Source organism: Aspergillus vadensis, assembly GCF_003184925.1.
Source record: "Aspergillus vadensis CBS 113365 unplaced genomic scaffold BO88scaffold_25, whole genome shotgun sequence".
In the NCBI taxonomy this organism is placed as follows: Eukaryota; Fungi; Ascomycota; class Eurotiomycetes; order Eurotiales; family Aspergillaceae; genus Aspergillus; species Aspergillus vadensis.
This window is the reverse complement of record NW_020292063.1, coordinates 215,993-232,735: the sequence shown is the minus strand read 5'-3', so window position 1 is coordinate 232,735 and position 16,743 is coordinate 215,993. Positions and strand designations below refer to the sequence as shown.

Below are 16,743 nucleotides of genomic sequence, written 5' to 3'. Positions count from 1 at the left end.
GTAACCGACTTGTACAATCGGCTTGGACCAGCCATAACATTTCGCGATCCTCACGCATCGTCCCGCTTTCCGTTGCTGCTGCGGGTGATAGCTGCTGGTCGTTGTGGGCCGGCCGTCACGATCTCCTCATTTACTCCCCTTTGTTTTGTCTGATCCATCTCTCTCTCCCTGTCCTACTTCCTCCTGGGGCCTTTACGTACCTCCTCTCTCTTATGCCCCGCCGGTCCTAAGCGCCAGCGCTACGCCCAGATCTAGACGGTCTTCCTCAGTGCACGACCACCGTGAGCTGAATCTCGCTGCTGATAGCCTTGCGAACTCTTACATTGAGTCCGGTCAGCAATTGACAACGTTAAATTCCATTCAGTCGTGTCGTTTCCTGCAGAGGTGCTGCAAAGCAAAGCTACCCGGTCCACCATGTCGCGTAAGTTCGGAAGTCTGATGTTCCCGGTCGATTGCTCCACGCCGAGATCGCTCTCAACTGACATCATGGCTTTTTCTGTTTCCCATGCAATAGTATCCCCAGAAGCCCGCGATCAATACATTCCGATCATCGATTCAATTCTGGCCAAAAGCGATTTGACCACCATCTCCTCAAAAACCATTCGCAACGGCCTTCAGGATGAGATCGGCTATGATCTTACCCCGCATAAGGTCTGCGCCCCCGATCTTTGATTATTGTCGCATATTGCTCTTTGCTCTTTGGATTCACGGCGGTAGACCTCAAATACAATACTAATGTTGATTTCATTCATACAGCTTGCCATCAAGCAGCTTATCATGGAGCGCTTCGACGTCTGTGCGGCACAAAAGGGCATTCAAACCGCATCGGAGACACCTGCGACATCTGCTTCCACCAATGGCCATGGGAAAGACCACGACTCGGTGACTCCTGTTGAGCCATCCTCTCCGGCTCAATCTTCCATGTCGCAGAAACGCCAAGCGGAGAGTGAAGAGTGCTCGGACACTTCAAGCAAGACTCCTCCTATCAAGAAGAAGAAGCCCGACAATGATATCGATGCGGATGCCTTGTTCGCAGCCAAACTCCAGGCCGAGGAAAACATGCGTGCGCGCCAAACCCGCGGGGCCAGTACACGCAGAAGCCAGCCCGTGAAGAAGAAGCAGCCTACCAAAGCGAAGACGTCCAAGAAGGTGAAGGCTGAGGATGATTCGGAACTTGAATCGGGCTCGGACTCAGGAAAGAAGGTCAACAGATCTGGCGGGTTTCACGTATGCTGCAAACACTTCCTAAGGGAGGTGACTGGTGCTGACGGCTGTCTAGAAACCCCTGACTCTTTCCCCGGCGCTTTCGGCTTTGTTGGACGGCGAGGTGACGGTATGGCTGCTATTCCCAATTCCGGTTAGGTAAGATATACTGACATTCGAACAGCTCTCGCGACCGCAGACAGTGAAGCGGCTTTGGCAATACATCCACGAGCATGATCTTCAGGATCCCAATGACCGGCGACAAATTCGCTGTGACGACGCGATGCGTGCCGTGTTCAAGCAAGATCGCATACACATGTTCACGATGACTAAAATCCTCAGCCAGAATTTGTATAGTCCCGATGAATAACCTTTGGTAACTAGACGCGAATTTTTGCCTTCCGGACAAGGCAATCGCAGCGACCAAGTCGTTGCCTTAACGATTCCCCGACTTTTGCTTACTACACAGCATTTGGAACCCAGGCGCTAACTCTCTTTCACTTTGCTCCAAGACTTTATTATTTGCTTCTCATATTGATACTTTTTTTTCGCACTTGTTGCTACTCTCATTGGCGAATGATTGCCTTATCTTTTCTTGTGTTGACCTGCTTTTCTCTCCAGCGGGAGTTGGTGCTGCCTTGTGGACAGGCGCGATGGATGTTGCTACCTAGAGATCGTATTCGCTTGTTGATTTGGCTACATACATCGCATCGCGTCATTGCATGATACATTCTCAGTTATCGCACGAGCAGCCAGTACAGTTGTAGCCGAAGGGGCTAGTAATATGCATGGATCCCATGGCTAAGCCACACATATGATCTGCCTTGTAGTTGCATGAGCGATAATGAGTCGAAATGAGTCATATCAGTAACTGGATCAAATTCTCCCCAGTAAATTAATTACCTATGTGCCCCCCTACCGGGCTTAACGCAATTAATAAAAATAAAATAAGTCGGGGAGAGAAACTGGACAGCGATGCTCACTAAGCATGCCGCCGATCCAACTTTTTTGCCCGCCGCTCGTAACGTGAAAGCTGGTCCCTCCACAGCAACGCCGGCTTATCACCCCTCCGCCGAAATTCGCTGTCTGGTCGCACAGGCTCACCAAAGCGCGACGCGCTTCTCCTCCTAAGAGAGCAAATTCTGGGCACTGTTCCCCAAACATCACTCTCGCTGATTACTCCGAGTAACCGCCCCTCAATCTCTCCACGTTTCCAATGTCCGAATCCCAGCCCGCCCAAGCTCCCGGAGCGCAAGGCCAAGGCCGGGGCGGCCGTCGACGAGGCCGCGGAGGAGGCTTTGGAGCTGCTCGCCAACCGGGACAAACCGATGGTCACCATCACCATTCTCATGATGGCGCTGGAAGGGGTGCAAGATCTAGGGGCCAGGGACCCCGTCGCGGAGGCGGCGGAGGAGGAGGAGGTCGAGACAAGCAGAATCGCTCGGGGAACAAGTCGGAGGCTTCTGCTGAGGGTGGACAGGGTTCTACGAATGTTCAGACAGTATCAGAAGGCAAGGGGAAGCAGCCTGTCACGACAGAAGAGTCTGATGATGACGATGACGGCGAAGTCTGCTTCATTTGTGCTTCGAAGGTCGACCACACCTCGGTCTCGCCGTGTAATCACCGGACTTGTCATATTTGTGCGCTGAGATTGAGGGCCTTGTATAAGAATAAAGCTTGTGCTCATTGTCGAGTATGTGATTCGTTTGGTCATCGTTTTTGGTCTTGGTCGTGGCTTTGCGCTGACATTCGCTTTGGACTAGACGGAATCCAACTATGTTATCTTCACGGATGATCATGCCAAGCGCTATGAGGATTTTAAGGACTCCGATTTCTCGCAGATGGACGAAAACCTCGGGATCAAGTACGAGAACAATGATATCTTCGAAGACACAGTACTGTTGTTGCGGTACAATTGCCCGGATAGAGGTTGTGATGTAGCTTGCTTGGGATGGCCTGACCTGCATCGTCACGTCAAAAGCAAGCATGGCAGGGTGATGTGGTAAGTTCCTCTTACTGTTAGATGTGATGATCTGTGTAGGCGCATACTAACTTCAATGTTGTAGTGATCTTTGCACGCGGAACAAGAAAGTGTTCACGCACGAACATGAGCTCTTCACCAATGCAGAGTTGCGCAAGCACGAGAAGCATGGAGATGACGTGCCTGGTGCCATAGACCAGAGTGGATTCAGAGGTCATCCTGAGTGTGGTTTCTGCCGGCAACGGTTTTATGGCGATGACGAATTATACGCACATTGTCGTGACCGTCACGAAAGATGCCACATTTGTGACCGTCGCTCCGGCGGCCGCCAGCAACAGTACTACATCGACTACAACGCTCTCGAAGACCACTTCCAGAAAGACCACTTCCTCTGTCTCGACCGTGAGTGTCTCGAGAAGAAGTTCGTCGTCTTCGAGTCCCAGATGGATCTCAAGGCACATCAACTTGAGTGTCATCCCAACGGCCTTTCTAAGGACGCCAGACGCGACGCTCGCACCGTTGACTTGTCAACCTTTGATTACAGAACTCCTTACCAGCCTCAGCGCCAGCGTCGGGGTGCTGGTCGTGGACGCGATCCTAACGCGGAGCCTCTGCCTGTCTCCAGCGCTCAGCCCTTGAGAAGAGACGAGGTTGCTTATCAACGCCAAATGGCCATCCAGAGTGCCCAATCCGTCTCGACCCGCAGCTTCGGCGGCCAGCTAACACGCAACGACACTCAGCCTGTGCGTGCTCCGGCTCGTCCTACACCCACCCAGACCCCTCCCGCATCCACTCCAGTTGCCGAGATGGAGAACCTCAATCTCAGCGCAGATTCGGCCTCAGTTACTCCTCAAGAGAAAGCCCGCCGTCTCCGCCATGCATCCGTCGTTGAAAGAGCCTCGAACCTCCTAGGCAACGACCAGAACAAGCTCAAGGAATTCCGTGCCCGGGTCTCCAGCTACCGCACCTCCTCCATTTCCGCCACCGAACTCATCGACGCCTTCTTCTCACTCTTCGATACCTCCAGCACCGAACTGGGCAAACTCATTAAAGAGCTCGCCGAGATTTACGAAGACGAAGGCAAGCGCAACGCGCTCCTCAAAGCCTGGAACGACTGGCGTGCCATCAACGAAGACTATCCAGCTCTGCCTGGCCCCGGCGGTATGCTTCCCGGTATGTCCCCAGGAACCGTGAACGGCAGCGGAGCGGGCGGAAAGCGTGTCCTGCGCCTCAAATCCTCAACCGCCCAGTCCTCCCGTTCCTACGTCGGCAGAAGCGGCGCCATGCCTTCTTCATCCACCTCTTCCGCCGCCAACCCCTTCCCTCCTCTCTCCTCGACCACCGCCCGCTCTACCCCCAGAACCTCCAAGCCCGCCGCCACTACCCCCTGGGGCGCCGCCGCCGCTGCAGCTCCCTCTGCCCCTACCTCTGCCTTCAGCAGCGCCACTTCCTCCCGTTCTGCCTCGCGCGCCCCGGCTCGCCCAGTGAACGCCACCAGCTCCGAAGCCTTCCCTGCTCTCCCTGCTGCTCCCAAGCCCAACGTCCTCATGGCAGGTCTGACTCGCGGCACCGTCCGCTGGGAAGATCGTAACAAGCCAACCGCGAACGCCTGGGCTTCTCGGAATGACGCCGGTGCTAGCTCATCCAATGCAGAGGATGACTTCCCCGAGTTCCCTGCCGGAGGCAAGAAGGGCAAGAACAAGAAGGGGAAGCAGACTCTGTTCCACTTCGGATGATGATAACGATGCATACCACACCACTGTACTGTTTCTTTTTTCCTTTTTATTTTCTTTTCTTTCGCCCTACACATATGATGTGGGCTTGTGTCTATGCATCGTCGGTTCTGGGTCCTACGTTCGTTGATGATGTCGTTGCTTGTTCAGCTTGTATTTGAGCGAAAATGGTCTTTTACTTCTAGAGTTGCTTTCGTGAGGTGAATAAAAGCTAGTGGGATGGTTTCTTTTTTCTTTCCTTTCCGTTGATGTAGGGGGCGGGTGGAGATAGGTACATTTCAGTCTGGGGTTGGAAATATGGGGATGTAAAAAACAAATGCAATACAATACTGTTAGAGTCATACTTTGTTTGATGGAGATGAACGGGTCAGGAGTCTTCATCCATAGATGAAGCGGTATCCTGCTCGTCAATTGTAGAATTGTCATCGTCCTCAGGATCTGGCGTGGCGAGTCCATCTATATCTCCTTCAGGGACATCCGAGGGAGGAGCGAATGGTCGTGATATACAGTAACTAGAGTCGTTGAGTGGGTCCTCTGACTCAGAAATGTCGAGGTGATCTTCAGCAGTCTGCGCTAAAGTCTCTCCCAGTTCAGAGCTATGATGGACCTCAAGGCCCTCATCATCAAAGAGAAGGTTCCCGGTCGAACTAGTGTCCTCATACACTTCCCCGGGTACCGGTGCATCTTCGTCGCTGGCACATGCCGCATCCTCGTCGATAGCAGCCATACTCAAGGCGAAGTCATCCTGAAGCCGTTTCAACCATTTCCGAAGGGTCTCGCCTTCCATAGTTCCGTTGCGGACTAGAAGGAGTTGTTCTTTCAGTGAGAGGATCAGATTCCTTCTACGAGTCACTGCCAAGGCTTTGGACTTGCTGTGTCGGCGTTTAGCGAGCTGGTTGAGTTTCTCTGATACCTGCTGAGCGGTTTCGAGGACACCTGGGGGGAGGTCTACGAGCTTTGCTAGGGCGAGGCCGTAGAACTGGTTCGTGTCGGGGCTTTCGGCTATCTTGTAGAGCATGGTCATCTTTGAAGCATCGGGGGATACTTCGGCTGCGAGATGGAGGCTCACGACGCCATTGCGCTCGCCCATTATCAGTGCGAGATCGCGGAAATGGGTCACGAACCAGACTAATGCGTGGCTTTCTACGAGGGCTTCTGCGATGGCGATTGCTATAGCGAGGCCGTCTGTGGTGCTGGTGCCGCGACCTAATTCGTCGACGATGACCATGCTGCGCGGTTCGATGTTGCGGAGGATGAAGGCCATTTCGCGCATTTCGGCGGCGAAAGTTGATACGTTTGCTTCGAGGTCGTCGGATGTGGAGACTCGTGCGAATAGTTGGTGAACGATGGGGAATGATGCGTATTCTGCTGGGATGAAACAGCCGATTTGCGCCATTACGGTCATCAGTGCTAGGGCGCGGATGTAGGTGGACTTTCCGCTCATGTTGCAGCCTGTGATGATCTGGAAGCGGGACTGTTGCGTTGCGTACGCATCATTGGGGATAAATTTCTTCGTGTGTATCTTCTCGCGGATTGGATGACGTCCGGATTTGATTGCGAGAGTGTCTGTCAGTTCAGGCCGGATGTAGTCGTGCGATGTTGCTAGTTGGGCGAATGCTGCTAGCATGTCAAGCATGGCAATAGCTTCGCTTACTTTGAAGAGTCCTGAGATCTCTGAGCAGATGTCGTGGATCAGTTCCTGCACGGTTTCGTCGCTCATGTTGATGACTTCATTGTGGGCATCTGTGATCTTCTGATTGAGCTTGACGAGGTCTAGCGTTTGACACTCTATACGGTTCTTTTTGCGATATACGTTGATGAAGACGTCTGGCAAGGATTCGACAGCTGCAGCTGAGAGGCTAATGTAGTATTGGCGAGCTCTGTCGAACTTCAAATCAAGGGCTATACTGTGCGTTTCTGCCAAAATTAGCTATGAGCAGCCTCGGAATCGATGTACAGACCTGCTAGCTCTGCTACCAGATCCGCGGCATCTGTATTAGCTTCTTTGTATGTCTGTCGAGCGACGTCGAGAAGGCTGTTCACACCAGCCTAGAGAAAATGTGTCAGGCTTGCAGAGGAACTTGCACAAGAGACTTACCCGGACACAGTAGATGCGCTGATTCCTAAGATCAAGTGGCCGGGTCTGGTATGTAACATGCTCGTTGAGGGTTTCTTCAATCATCTGCTGAACAGCCCGGTGGCCTGCCGGGGCACATAACTGTATAGTTGTTAGCTACATTAGGGCAATACCAGCATATGATTACTTCTCTTATGGTCGTTAAAAGACTACTCTGAGCTGCCGTAAGTGCCTTGTAAACTGATTTGATTGCCCCAACATATGTTTTGACCATTATAACATTGTTGACGGACTGCTCAACATATTGGAAGGCACGTTTGTTGGGCACAAGAATAAGCTGGATCGTCAGCCAGGTTATCAAAAACGATCGATTCCACGTACAGAAGTAAGGGCCTTGTCCGCATCTATAAAGCCTTTGAGAGCTACGTTTGGTATGGTTAGACTAAGTCGTGTCTAGCAGGATTACAGGCGAACCTTGTCTCACCGAGACAAACATGTCCTCCTTTGTAGATAAATCCTCAACAGCATCGTATCGCGCTTGCAGCTTGGGTTCTTCTGTTGAAGGCTGAAGAATGTTGGCTCTGAGAAGCCTTGCACCCATAGGTGTCAGGGTCTCATTGAGCAGTCCGTACAAACTATCCTTCGATTTCGCATTGTGTATGTTCTGTATCAACTCCAAGGAGACAATGGTGGATAGATCAATTGACATGGATCCCTGAGAGGGCTCGAACTTGATACGAAGCGAGTGACAGGTAAAGGTCCTGTTCAGCTCCAGCTCGACATACTTTAAGACCTACAATAATTAGCCGGGTCAGCCAGACGGTTGTAGTGCTCACCGCAGCAAAGCAGCAAGCAGCATAATAGTTCCCTCCCAGGACGATCTTGATGGGTTCGACATCCCCGGAAAAGGCGAGTCGGTCTACATAATCATGGCCAGCTCTCTCCGACCAGAACTTGCGATCTATAAAGGTAAACGTAGTATCTTGAATATTCTCCTGTATGATGTAGAACAATTTGGACTCTTTGGCAGAGGTTGCGAACAAAATCTCCGTCGGTTCGAATACTCTTATCTTCGTGACCGTTTTGACGTACGTCTGGCTATCACATATCTGACACAGGACTGTCTCTGCAGTAGCTAGATTGACAAAAGCAAGGCCAACCGTCGAAGAGATACCTCTGGACTCACTAACGGCACAGATGATATCCTGGGATGCAACGCTTGTTGCCGTTGTCGTCGGCCTCGGCGTAGTTCTGGGGAATGTGCTGGTTCTGGAAAAGGGAGCAACAGAACTAGCAGCTCCAATGGAGGAACTCCGATTAAATGAAGCCGACATTTTGCGTATTGGTGGTCAGGAAAAGAGCAGCAGGATATAGTAGAACATGATGCAGGATATAGTAGAGCTGCCGTCCGAAAGCGGACTAGCGGCGATAGACTCCCCGCGATAGCGACGGCTATCTTTTATCTTTTTTTCGGCGAAAATCTTCAACGACAAAACCATCCAACAAAGAGAGGCACAATGGCGACTCTTCTACCTCCCCCGTCGAAGCGTCAGAGGACGGAGACCGCTGAGCGGGCCCGTCAGCAGCAGGAGATTCAGAGTATCCCTGAAAACCTGGGTAGCATTCGTGTGCAATTCTTCGACCAGGCGACGGGATCTGCGACCGGGCCGGCGGTGTCCGTTCCAGTCGCTGATGCCAGTGTGAAGAATCTCGAGACTCTGTTGAATACATTACAAGGCAATGTAGGTATGCAGCGAGGCATTGTTCAGCATTTACAGAGACTAATTGGTTTTTGCGCGGCAGGAAGAAGATGAGCGAGTACCGTACCGGTTCACATACCAATCCGATGGCAAAGACAAAAACGACCAGACAATCGACATCCTCTCCGACCTGTATCACTCCCTCTTGAAGCCCGGCCTGAAGACGACCGAAGATACTGTACATCTCTACTTCACTCCCCAGGCTGTGTTCCGCGTCAAGGCCGTCTCGCGATGCTCCGCCTCGATCGCCGGACACGGCGAGGCAATTCTTGCGACCAGCTTCTCCCCTGTCAACTCATCCACAATGGTCACCGGCAGCGGTGACTCTACAGCTCGCGTCTGGGATTGCGAGACTGGAACGCCTCTGCACACCTTGAAGGGACATACCAGCTGGGTGCTGGCAGTCAGCTACTCGCCTAACGGCGCCATGATTGCGACGGGAAGCATGGACAACACCGTGCGCTTCTGGGACGCAAAGAAGGGAACCCCATTGGGCGCGCCCTTGAAGGGACATGCCAAATGGATCACTAGTCTGGCCTGGGAGCCATACCATCTTCAGCAGCCCGGCCGGCCGCGCCTGGCGTCCGCATCCAAGGACTCGACGGTTCGCATATGGGACGTGGTCTCAAAGCGCATCGACATTGTCCTCACCGGGCACAAGGGCTCGGTGACCTGTGTCCGCTGGGGCGGAACCGGAAATATCTACACTGCATCTCACGACAAGACCGTCAAGGTGTGGAATGCTCAGAACGGCAACCTGATCCAGACCCTTTCTGCGCACGCCCATCGCGTCAACCACCTGGCTCTGTCTACCGACTTTGTCCTCCGCACTGCCTACCACGACCACACCGGCAAGGTGCCGCAGGCGGATGCCGAGAAGGTCGCGGCAGCCAAGCAGCGGTTCGAGCAGGCGGCGACCATCAACAACAAGATCGTCGAGAAGCTTGTGTCCGCAAGTGACGACTTCACCATGTACCTGTGGGAACCTGGGAATTCCAGCAAGCCCGTTGCGCGACTGCTGGGACACCAGAAGGAGGTGAACCATGTGACGTTTTCGCCAGACATGGCGTATATTGCGTCGGCGGGCTTCGACAACCACGTCAAGCTATGGAACGCGCGTGACGGAAAGTGAGTTTACCACAGAATAAAAATTACTATACAAAAACTAATAGACGATAGATTCATCACGACACTCCGCGGCCACGTGGGCGCTGTGTACCAGTGCTGCTTCTCGGCTGATTCACGGCTGCTAGTCTCGTCGTCCAAGGACACAACCTTGAAGGTATGGAATGTACGGACGGGCAAGTTGCAAGAGGATCTGCCGGGCCACAAGGACGAGGTATTTGCGGTGGATTGGAGTCCGGATGGACAGAAGGTGGGAAGTGGGGGGAAGGACAAGGCGGTGCGGATATGGAGGAATTAACCATACCATACCCATAAGCTATTTACACTCTACTTCGTACTATATTATAGAACGCATGACACTGTTATGACTGACAATATCATAATAAATATACTCCCTCCCACCAAATATTACAATAAACCCAATCAATCACAACATCAACGAATCATTAATGACATTAACATACATACATATACAAAACAACCACAAACCCTACTATTCCACTCTATACACACCACAACTATAAACCACCCCATCCCCCATTCTACCCCACTATTATCCTACCACTACCAGATAGTACTCATTCAGATGTACTCCCAAGCAGCAACCGAACCATTAGTAGCAACAGCCAAGGCATCAAAGCCCAAGCAGTCAGCAACATTGCCACTAGGCACAGTAGCATTCTTCGTAGCGGCAAACACCTGCCACTTGTTACCCTCGTCCGGGCAAGCCATGAAGCCCGTGGCACCGGCACCAGTGAAAGTCCAGGTGCCGAAGGGCTTGCCGGGGGTGTACTTGAAGGGGCCGGTGGAAGAGCCAGCGGGGATGTAGGCCGAGTGGGGGACGGTGAAGGTCAGGGCACCGCTGGGGGCGACGTAGACTTGTTGGCCGCCGGGGACTTCGACGTCCTGTTCATTGATTATTTCATTAGTATGGTGTTTAGGTATTAGGGTTGGGGTATAGTATGGTATGGTATGGATGGGAATGTACTCACCAAAGCAGAGCCATCACCAGCAAAAACGGTCTCAGTACCAGCGGGGCAGCCGGAAGAGATGGGGCAGTAAGAAGAAGTGTTTCCGCCCAGGTAAAAACCACCGCTGTTGGCGTTCAAGGGGAGGAGGTGGATGGGGGAGCCAGAGCGGGCGGACATGATGCCGAAGGTAGAGGGAGTAGAAGAGTTGGAGTCGCGCTGCTGGGCGGGGGCAGCGGCGGCCAGGAGGGGGAGGAGGGTGGAAGCGAGGGTGAACTTCATCTTGATGGTAGTTGATTAAAGATGATAGTGATTAGAGAGAAGTAGATGGTATGGTATGAAAGTTATCAATCAAGTGGTTGAGAACGAATGTCTTTGGAGTAGTACTGAAGGGAAAAAGAAAAAACCAAAGCAGGATGTAAAGCCGTATTTATATCCTACGATGAACAGACTATGAGGTCAACCGGTTACTATTAAGGAAAGACTAAGTGGAGTGGTAGGAGTGGAAAGAATCAGAATGGTCAGTCGAGCAAGGGCCCTCCATCACAAGAAACACAACGAAGGCACTACGGTGCACTATGGATAGCAACAACATCGCCTCCAGCAGTCATCCCCATCTCAACCCTGCCACACAGCCCAAAAACCGCAAGGAAGAAGCGGCACGAGCCGTCAGAGAATAACAGACCCTAAACCTATCAGAAGAGGTCTCCCACTTACTATCTACTAGTTCAGTGCACTAAAGTGAAACCGCATGGAGACGAAGACCCTCACCAGCCATGCAGAGTGGCTCAATTGAAGGAAAAAAACTGGGGAACCCATGAGCTCATGACGTGCCGGTTTAAACGACCTGTCTCAGTTGTTGCTCCGAGACACGGCAAGGGAAGGAAAACAAAGTAGAAGGGAAGGGAAAAGGTTGATGATGGACCCCGTTGGCGACCGTTTAATTATAGAACGACGATCATCTCCAATCAATGTCAGAAGTTTAGGGAAAAACAAGGTCCGTCCAGTAAACTAGCAGCTTACTATGGACAAAGTAAGTAGTCAGGGTCCCGGAACCCGAAGATCCGATGCCCCATTTCTGACTTACTGCTCTTCTCGCTCTTTTTTTTGGTCGGTCGGACAAGCCCGATCTTACTTACTCCAAACCCTGCATCATCCCTTGCGAAGGTTTGCTGCTGAAGATTGAGCTTTGAAGCGGCCTTTTTCCGACGCCCGCCACTCCTCCCATGGAAGCACCTGGCCGATCGACGTCATCGTCGACGTTGCGCACCGCCACAGTCAATACGAGCTGGAAGAGGCGACCTGGTCTCGGTTGAACGATGGTTCGTCCGGTCGAGTCTCTACGCTTGTCCGGACGGAACTCTAACCTAGTCGGAGTTGATGGAATTGCGAACAGAGCACAAAAGCAATGGATTACTGCTATCAGGCTATCATTCATACATTCTCCTAGGGTAATGCAATACAGTACAGTCCCCATAAGATGATCATTTTCGCCTCTAACCGTTGTGCGCGGGACCGTAGAACCAGGCGCGAAACCATCACTTCGTATAAAGCAAGTCACACGAATCGAAAGCAAGGCAGCATTAATCGAATATCACGTAGCAAGAAGAAAAAGAGATTCAGGAGAACCCGAAGAACCCTGTGACACCGGCCCAGATAGTAACAATACACCCCATCCTGTTTGAAAGAGCCCATCACCAACACCGCAGAACCAAACCCCGCGTCCAACCTGACCCGTATATATATAAGAACGTGAGCAAAAAGCAACCAAAAACACAAAACATCGCCCATTGGTATCCCGAATTAGCAAATAACCCTGGTTTAGTCGTAATCGTCCCCGGCGTCGTCTCCGTCGCTGTGGCGCCCGCGAGATCCCTTCACTCCGTCCTTGCGGATGGGAATCTTAATCCCTTGGAGGGCAAAGCATTTGCTTAGCGGTGTGCTCTCAATGACACCGGGGAACTTCTTGGCCGAAAACACGTGGAATGGTTCCGAGAACACAGAGGCCAACACTGGCGCAGAGCCGTGGTTGATCACGGATACCCCGTTGGGGGAATCGCCGGACTGGCTGCCCACATTCACAAAGCTCATTTTCAGACTGCAGGAATAAATCAGTACATCACCAAAGACGATCAGCTCAAAGAACCGCACTCACCGGAAAGAGCCCTCTGTGCGGACACTCAGGTCCTGCAGGATAAACCACACTCCAATCTTATTTTCCGGGTCGGTCAAGCGGAACGCGCTGGCGCTGAGACTGCCGATGAGGTTCCGCGTGAACATGCCGCCAGGGCCAGAGGCCACAGGCTGCGCCGGGGAAATGTTGGCCTGCGGCATGTGACCGCCGCCATAGTAAGGCTGATAATAGGGGGCTTGTGGATTCGCTCCATACGGGTTCTGGTACTGTAGTTGGGGGTTGCCACCGTAGTAATTGTTCATCTGAGGATATCCAACAGGCTGGCCGTAGGCATTCTGCGCGTAGGGCGGGTAGGAAGGCGAGACACTATGCGGCGGAGGGGGGTATGAGGAGGACATGGCCGTCGATATCGATGGAGAAGTGGCGGAGTGCTTGACGAGGTTTACCTCGCTGGTCCCCTCCGCGTTCCACAGGTCGACCATGAGCACGTAGAAGGACGTATCGATCTCACTAAAGTGGCCGGTCAGCACCGATCCTCAGCAGAGCGATATTTGATGCTGTCATACTTAATGTCAATCTCCTTTTCAGTCTGAGCATCTCGGACAACCAGGCGAATGCAGGGAGGAGGTGTAATTGGTCGGCGATCCTGAGCTACAGTCAGCTACCTATAGGAAAGGCGGAAAAAAGAGCAGTTCAAGGACGGCACAGCAAGACCAACCTTATCGCCGAAGCCACACATCCGGGCGCGAACCGGCTGCTGAACCACCTGCAAAGACCAAATGCGATTTTCATGAACGGTGGAGAGCGGCGCTAGATGGCTCGACGGCGGTATCCCGCCGGCAGACGCGACGCCTGCAGAGCCCGGAGTGGGGTATGAGGAGGAGGGGGGTGGAATACGATCCATCGAGAGCGGCGGCGGGGGAGGCGGTGCGGTATGTGTACGATCGTCCAGAGCGTACATGACGCTCATCACGTTGAAGAAGGCGAAAGTCGAGGAAGTGGTGGCGGGGTGAATACCCGAAATTGCAGCAGCAAGACTCGCGACAGGCAAACCCAATCTATCACGAGTCTAGAGTCGAGCAACGACACAGGCTCCTATGGCAGTCCTGCAAATGGGAACCGGATGAATGTACACGCGTCGTTCGGCGGATGGTGCACAGTGTAGACGTGAAGCTCGTGAAGTGAGGATTGAACTCTGGGTAAGGCGCAGCGACGAGCTGTCAAAATGCGGGAGAATCGCTGAGCCTTCCACGGATCGGCCGCAGGACCACAGGTTCCCCAATGATGACCGCTTTATCCTGGGAGGTAGCACAAGGACAGGAACCCGCAGTGCTAAATGATTGGCGGCTATGAAGCTGCAAGCCAACCCGAAGCTAGAACAAGACAAACCAGAAGATAGACTGGAGGGAGGAGGAGGAAGAGAAGAAAAAAAAAGGCGGGGTTGCGAAAGAGGGCAGGCTGAAAGTGAAGAGGGAAGACGGAGAGTTGGTGCGGACAGCAGAAAAGATTGGAGCAGCCGAGGAGGGGACGAAAGCAGAAGGTGCGCGAGTCACGGGCAGCTCTCGAGGTCCAGAACCTTAAGTTTGGGAGGAGATGAGCTCATTTGCGGTTTCTACGTCTGGTCGCCTATGAGTAGCTACTTATTACTACTTAATAGATACTGTCTATCCTACGGGCGCTGGTTTTGTCTATTCCTTACAATGAAATATGATAAACAATAAACAATTCTAGTATATCCAGGGAAACATGCTATTCCAATCTTAAAGTATGGAGTCAGTTGTCTGCTGCTGGAAGGATTTCCATAGAACGCAAGTTGAAGGGAAAAGGCAAGCCAGCCCACGGATCTCCGGGGGGAGGTTAAGAGAGGGAGCCAGTCCCCAGCAGTGCCAACAAGCCCCGGCAATTCCTGGGATTTGGGGAGCAGAAGGATTGGGCTAACGGGCGTAGCTGGCCAACCCTCTGGGGGCTTGCCCTGCTCTCTGTTCCCTCTTTCCTTCCTTTGGTCGTAGCGTCACGGATCAGGAGGCGATCAACCCGGCGCAGGAACCTCGCGACCCAGACGGTCGGGTTCAGCAACTGCTTTTGTGGCCCAGCAACTCCCGCTGGATTTTCCCGCACCTGTCCTTTGTTTGCTATTTTACCTTTCTTTTTCTATGTGATCCATCTATTCTCCCCCATGTTTCCTTTTGATTGCTGTTTATCTTTTTTTCTGACTCTCCTTTGTCTGAATTTCCTGCCAATAAACTGAGAAAAGAAATTAGACCAAAAAATAAAAAAGTTATTCCCCTCCATCTCATCATCGTAGCGAATGGAACCCCATCACAGTTCAGCTTGTGTTCCATCCTCCAAAAATTCTATTTACATTTTTCATTCAGCAGGCCTTTGCTGTCACCATAGGAGTGGGTCGAGCGCATAAATGCAACGAAAAGAAGATGCAGCCAGCTGGAGTCTCCTCTACCTAAATTGGCCAACTGCGGCAACCACCCCGGCCGAGATGTGCACAAGTGTGGAGCACCTGCTCCTATTTCAACCAATCCAGTGCATGGATCCTTAGCATTGGGTCGAATTGAAGGGCTATGGTCGCCGTTCCGGGTTTAGGCGGCAGGTGAATCAAACTCCAACCGTTCCGTTTTCAGTCAAGACGGACCCCATCGGCAGGAAAAATTCCCACCGGTGCACCATCCACTTTGTGCCGCTGGGAGCTGAACTGTGTGAGACTTCCGATCTCTTTTCCCTCTGGAACTTTACAGTCAACCAATAATCGATTTAGATCTCACTATCTTACATTCCCTGACTCAGGGGAGGTGGGATGGTGATTGGAGGGGCGAGCAAACCAATCCCCCGTAGACGGATGATCACCGTGGCTGTTGCACCAATGCGCTGTCGGGAAACTGGAAAAAGGCCCTCGCTAGGAGTCTAGTGATAGTCCAGATAAAATCCAGCAATTTTTATCGGGTGCGGGCACCGGTGGATCGGTAAACAGACGCTGCATTGGTACCCGGCCACTTGCCACTACACTCACTCACAGCACTTACTGAATGGGGATGCGGTTGATTTATCCGCAGTACTGCCGGCCGGTCATGCTCCGTCTCACCTGCATGCCATACTTTTAAGCCATTACAAATACTCTGATCAAATGAGAAATTACAGACAGTGTGGAAACCATTGCCGCCGTGGAATTATACAGTTCTATGAAGTTTCCGACATAAGTGACAAGACCAAAAAGCTCTTCATGTTTTCTGTGGACCCAGCTACCACGAGTACGGATAACATGATAGAAGAAGAAATGCTTTTTGAATGGATGTTACTCCCTAGTCATCAAACCACTTTTCTCGCACAGACGCGTTGCTCCTCAATCAGAGGCAGTCAAAACTCACCTGCAAGAGAATCCATAGAAGGCAGGCATTTGGAAGATCCTTACGCCTTACCCGTGTGACACATGGTCCAAAGCTCACACTACTATATGCATGTACTTTTCTTGAGCGACAGCTTGTCATCCTCTTCCTGCTCGCCGGATCTGCATAAGCTCTCACTTAGATCGAAACTCTAATAGCGCTACGAAAACCAGAGCCTATTTGACTGATAACATCAACCGGTTTTTCGGACATGGTTGCACCGTGACTAAGAATGAAGTCACTGACTCCTGCAACGCGATGGATTAAGCAACGAGGAATGTCCATCCTGGCCTGCAGCTATCCGGCAGCCTGTAATGACCTGGCCAGGATGTGGTAAGCCCCTCGGTCGCTTCATTTTACCCATATC

General features: G+C 52.2%; 4 protein-coding genes across 4 annotated transcripts; 2 read left to right on the top strand and 2 right to left on the bottom strand.

Moving 5' to 3' along the window:
• Positions 1–486: 486 nt before the first annotated feature.
• On the top strand, positions 487–1,573 carry BO88DRAFT_348538 (SWIB/MDM2 domain protein; the record flags this gene model as incomplete). Its single annotated transcript, XM_025703421.1, has 4 exons — positions 487–651; positions 757–1,227; positions 1,280–1,333; positions 1,388–1,573. The coding sequence occupies 4 exons, from the start codon at positions 487–489 to the stop codon at positions 1,571–1,573; spliced, it is 876 nt and encodes a 291-aa protein (XP_025559205.1).
• Positions 1,574–2,206: 633 nt separating this feature from the next.
• BO88DRAFT_446263 (E3 ubiquitin-protein ligase HEL2) lies at positions 2,207–10,177 on the top strand (the record flags this gene model as incomplete). The annotated part of the gene is made up of 6 exons (XM_025710275.1): positions 2,207–2,896; positions 2,967–3,205; positions 3,270–4,853; positions 8,505–8,736; positions 8,864–9,882; positions 9,934–10,177. The coding sequence occupies exons 1-6, from the start codon at positions 2,420–2,422 to the stop codon at positions 10,175–10,177; spliced, it is 3,795 nt and encodes a 1,264-aa protein (XP_025559204.1). The 5' UTR covers positions 2,207–2,419.
• On the bottom strand, positions 10,089–11,129 carry BO88DRAFT_471147 (putative IgE binding protein; the record flags this gene model as incomplete). Its single annotated transcript, XM_025711695.1, has 2 exons — positions 10,089–10,785; positions 10,872–11,129. The coding sequence occupies 2 exons, from the start codon at positions 11,127–11,129 to the stop codon at positions 10,462–10,464; spliced, it is 582 nt and encodes a 193-aa protein (XP_025559203.1). The 3' UTR covers positions 10,089–10,461.
• Positions 11,130–12,677: 1,548 nt separating this feature from the next.
• Positions 12,678–13,885, bottom strand: BO88DRAFT_301099 (velvet factor family protein; the record flags this gene model as incomplete). The annotated part of the gene is made up of 4 exons (XM_025702417.1): positions 12,678–12,945; positions 13,003–13,491; positions 13,548–13,627; positions 13,700–13,885. Coding segments are annotated over 4 exons (1,023 nt in total), but the record flags the coding sequence as incomplete, so codon positions are not given.
• Between the last annotated feature and the right edge of the window lie 2,858 nt (positions 13,886–16,743).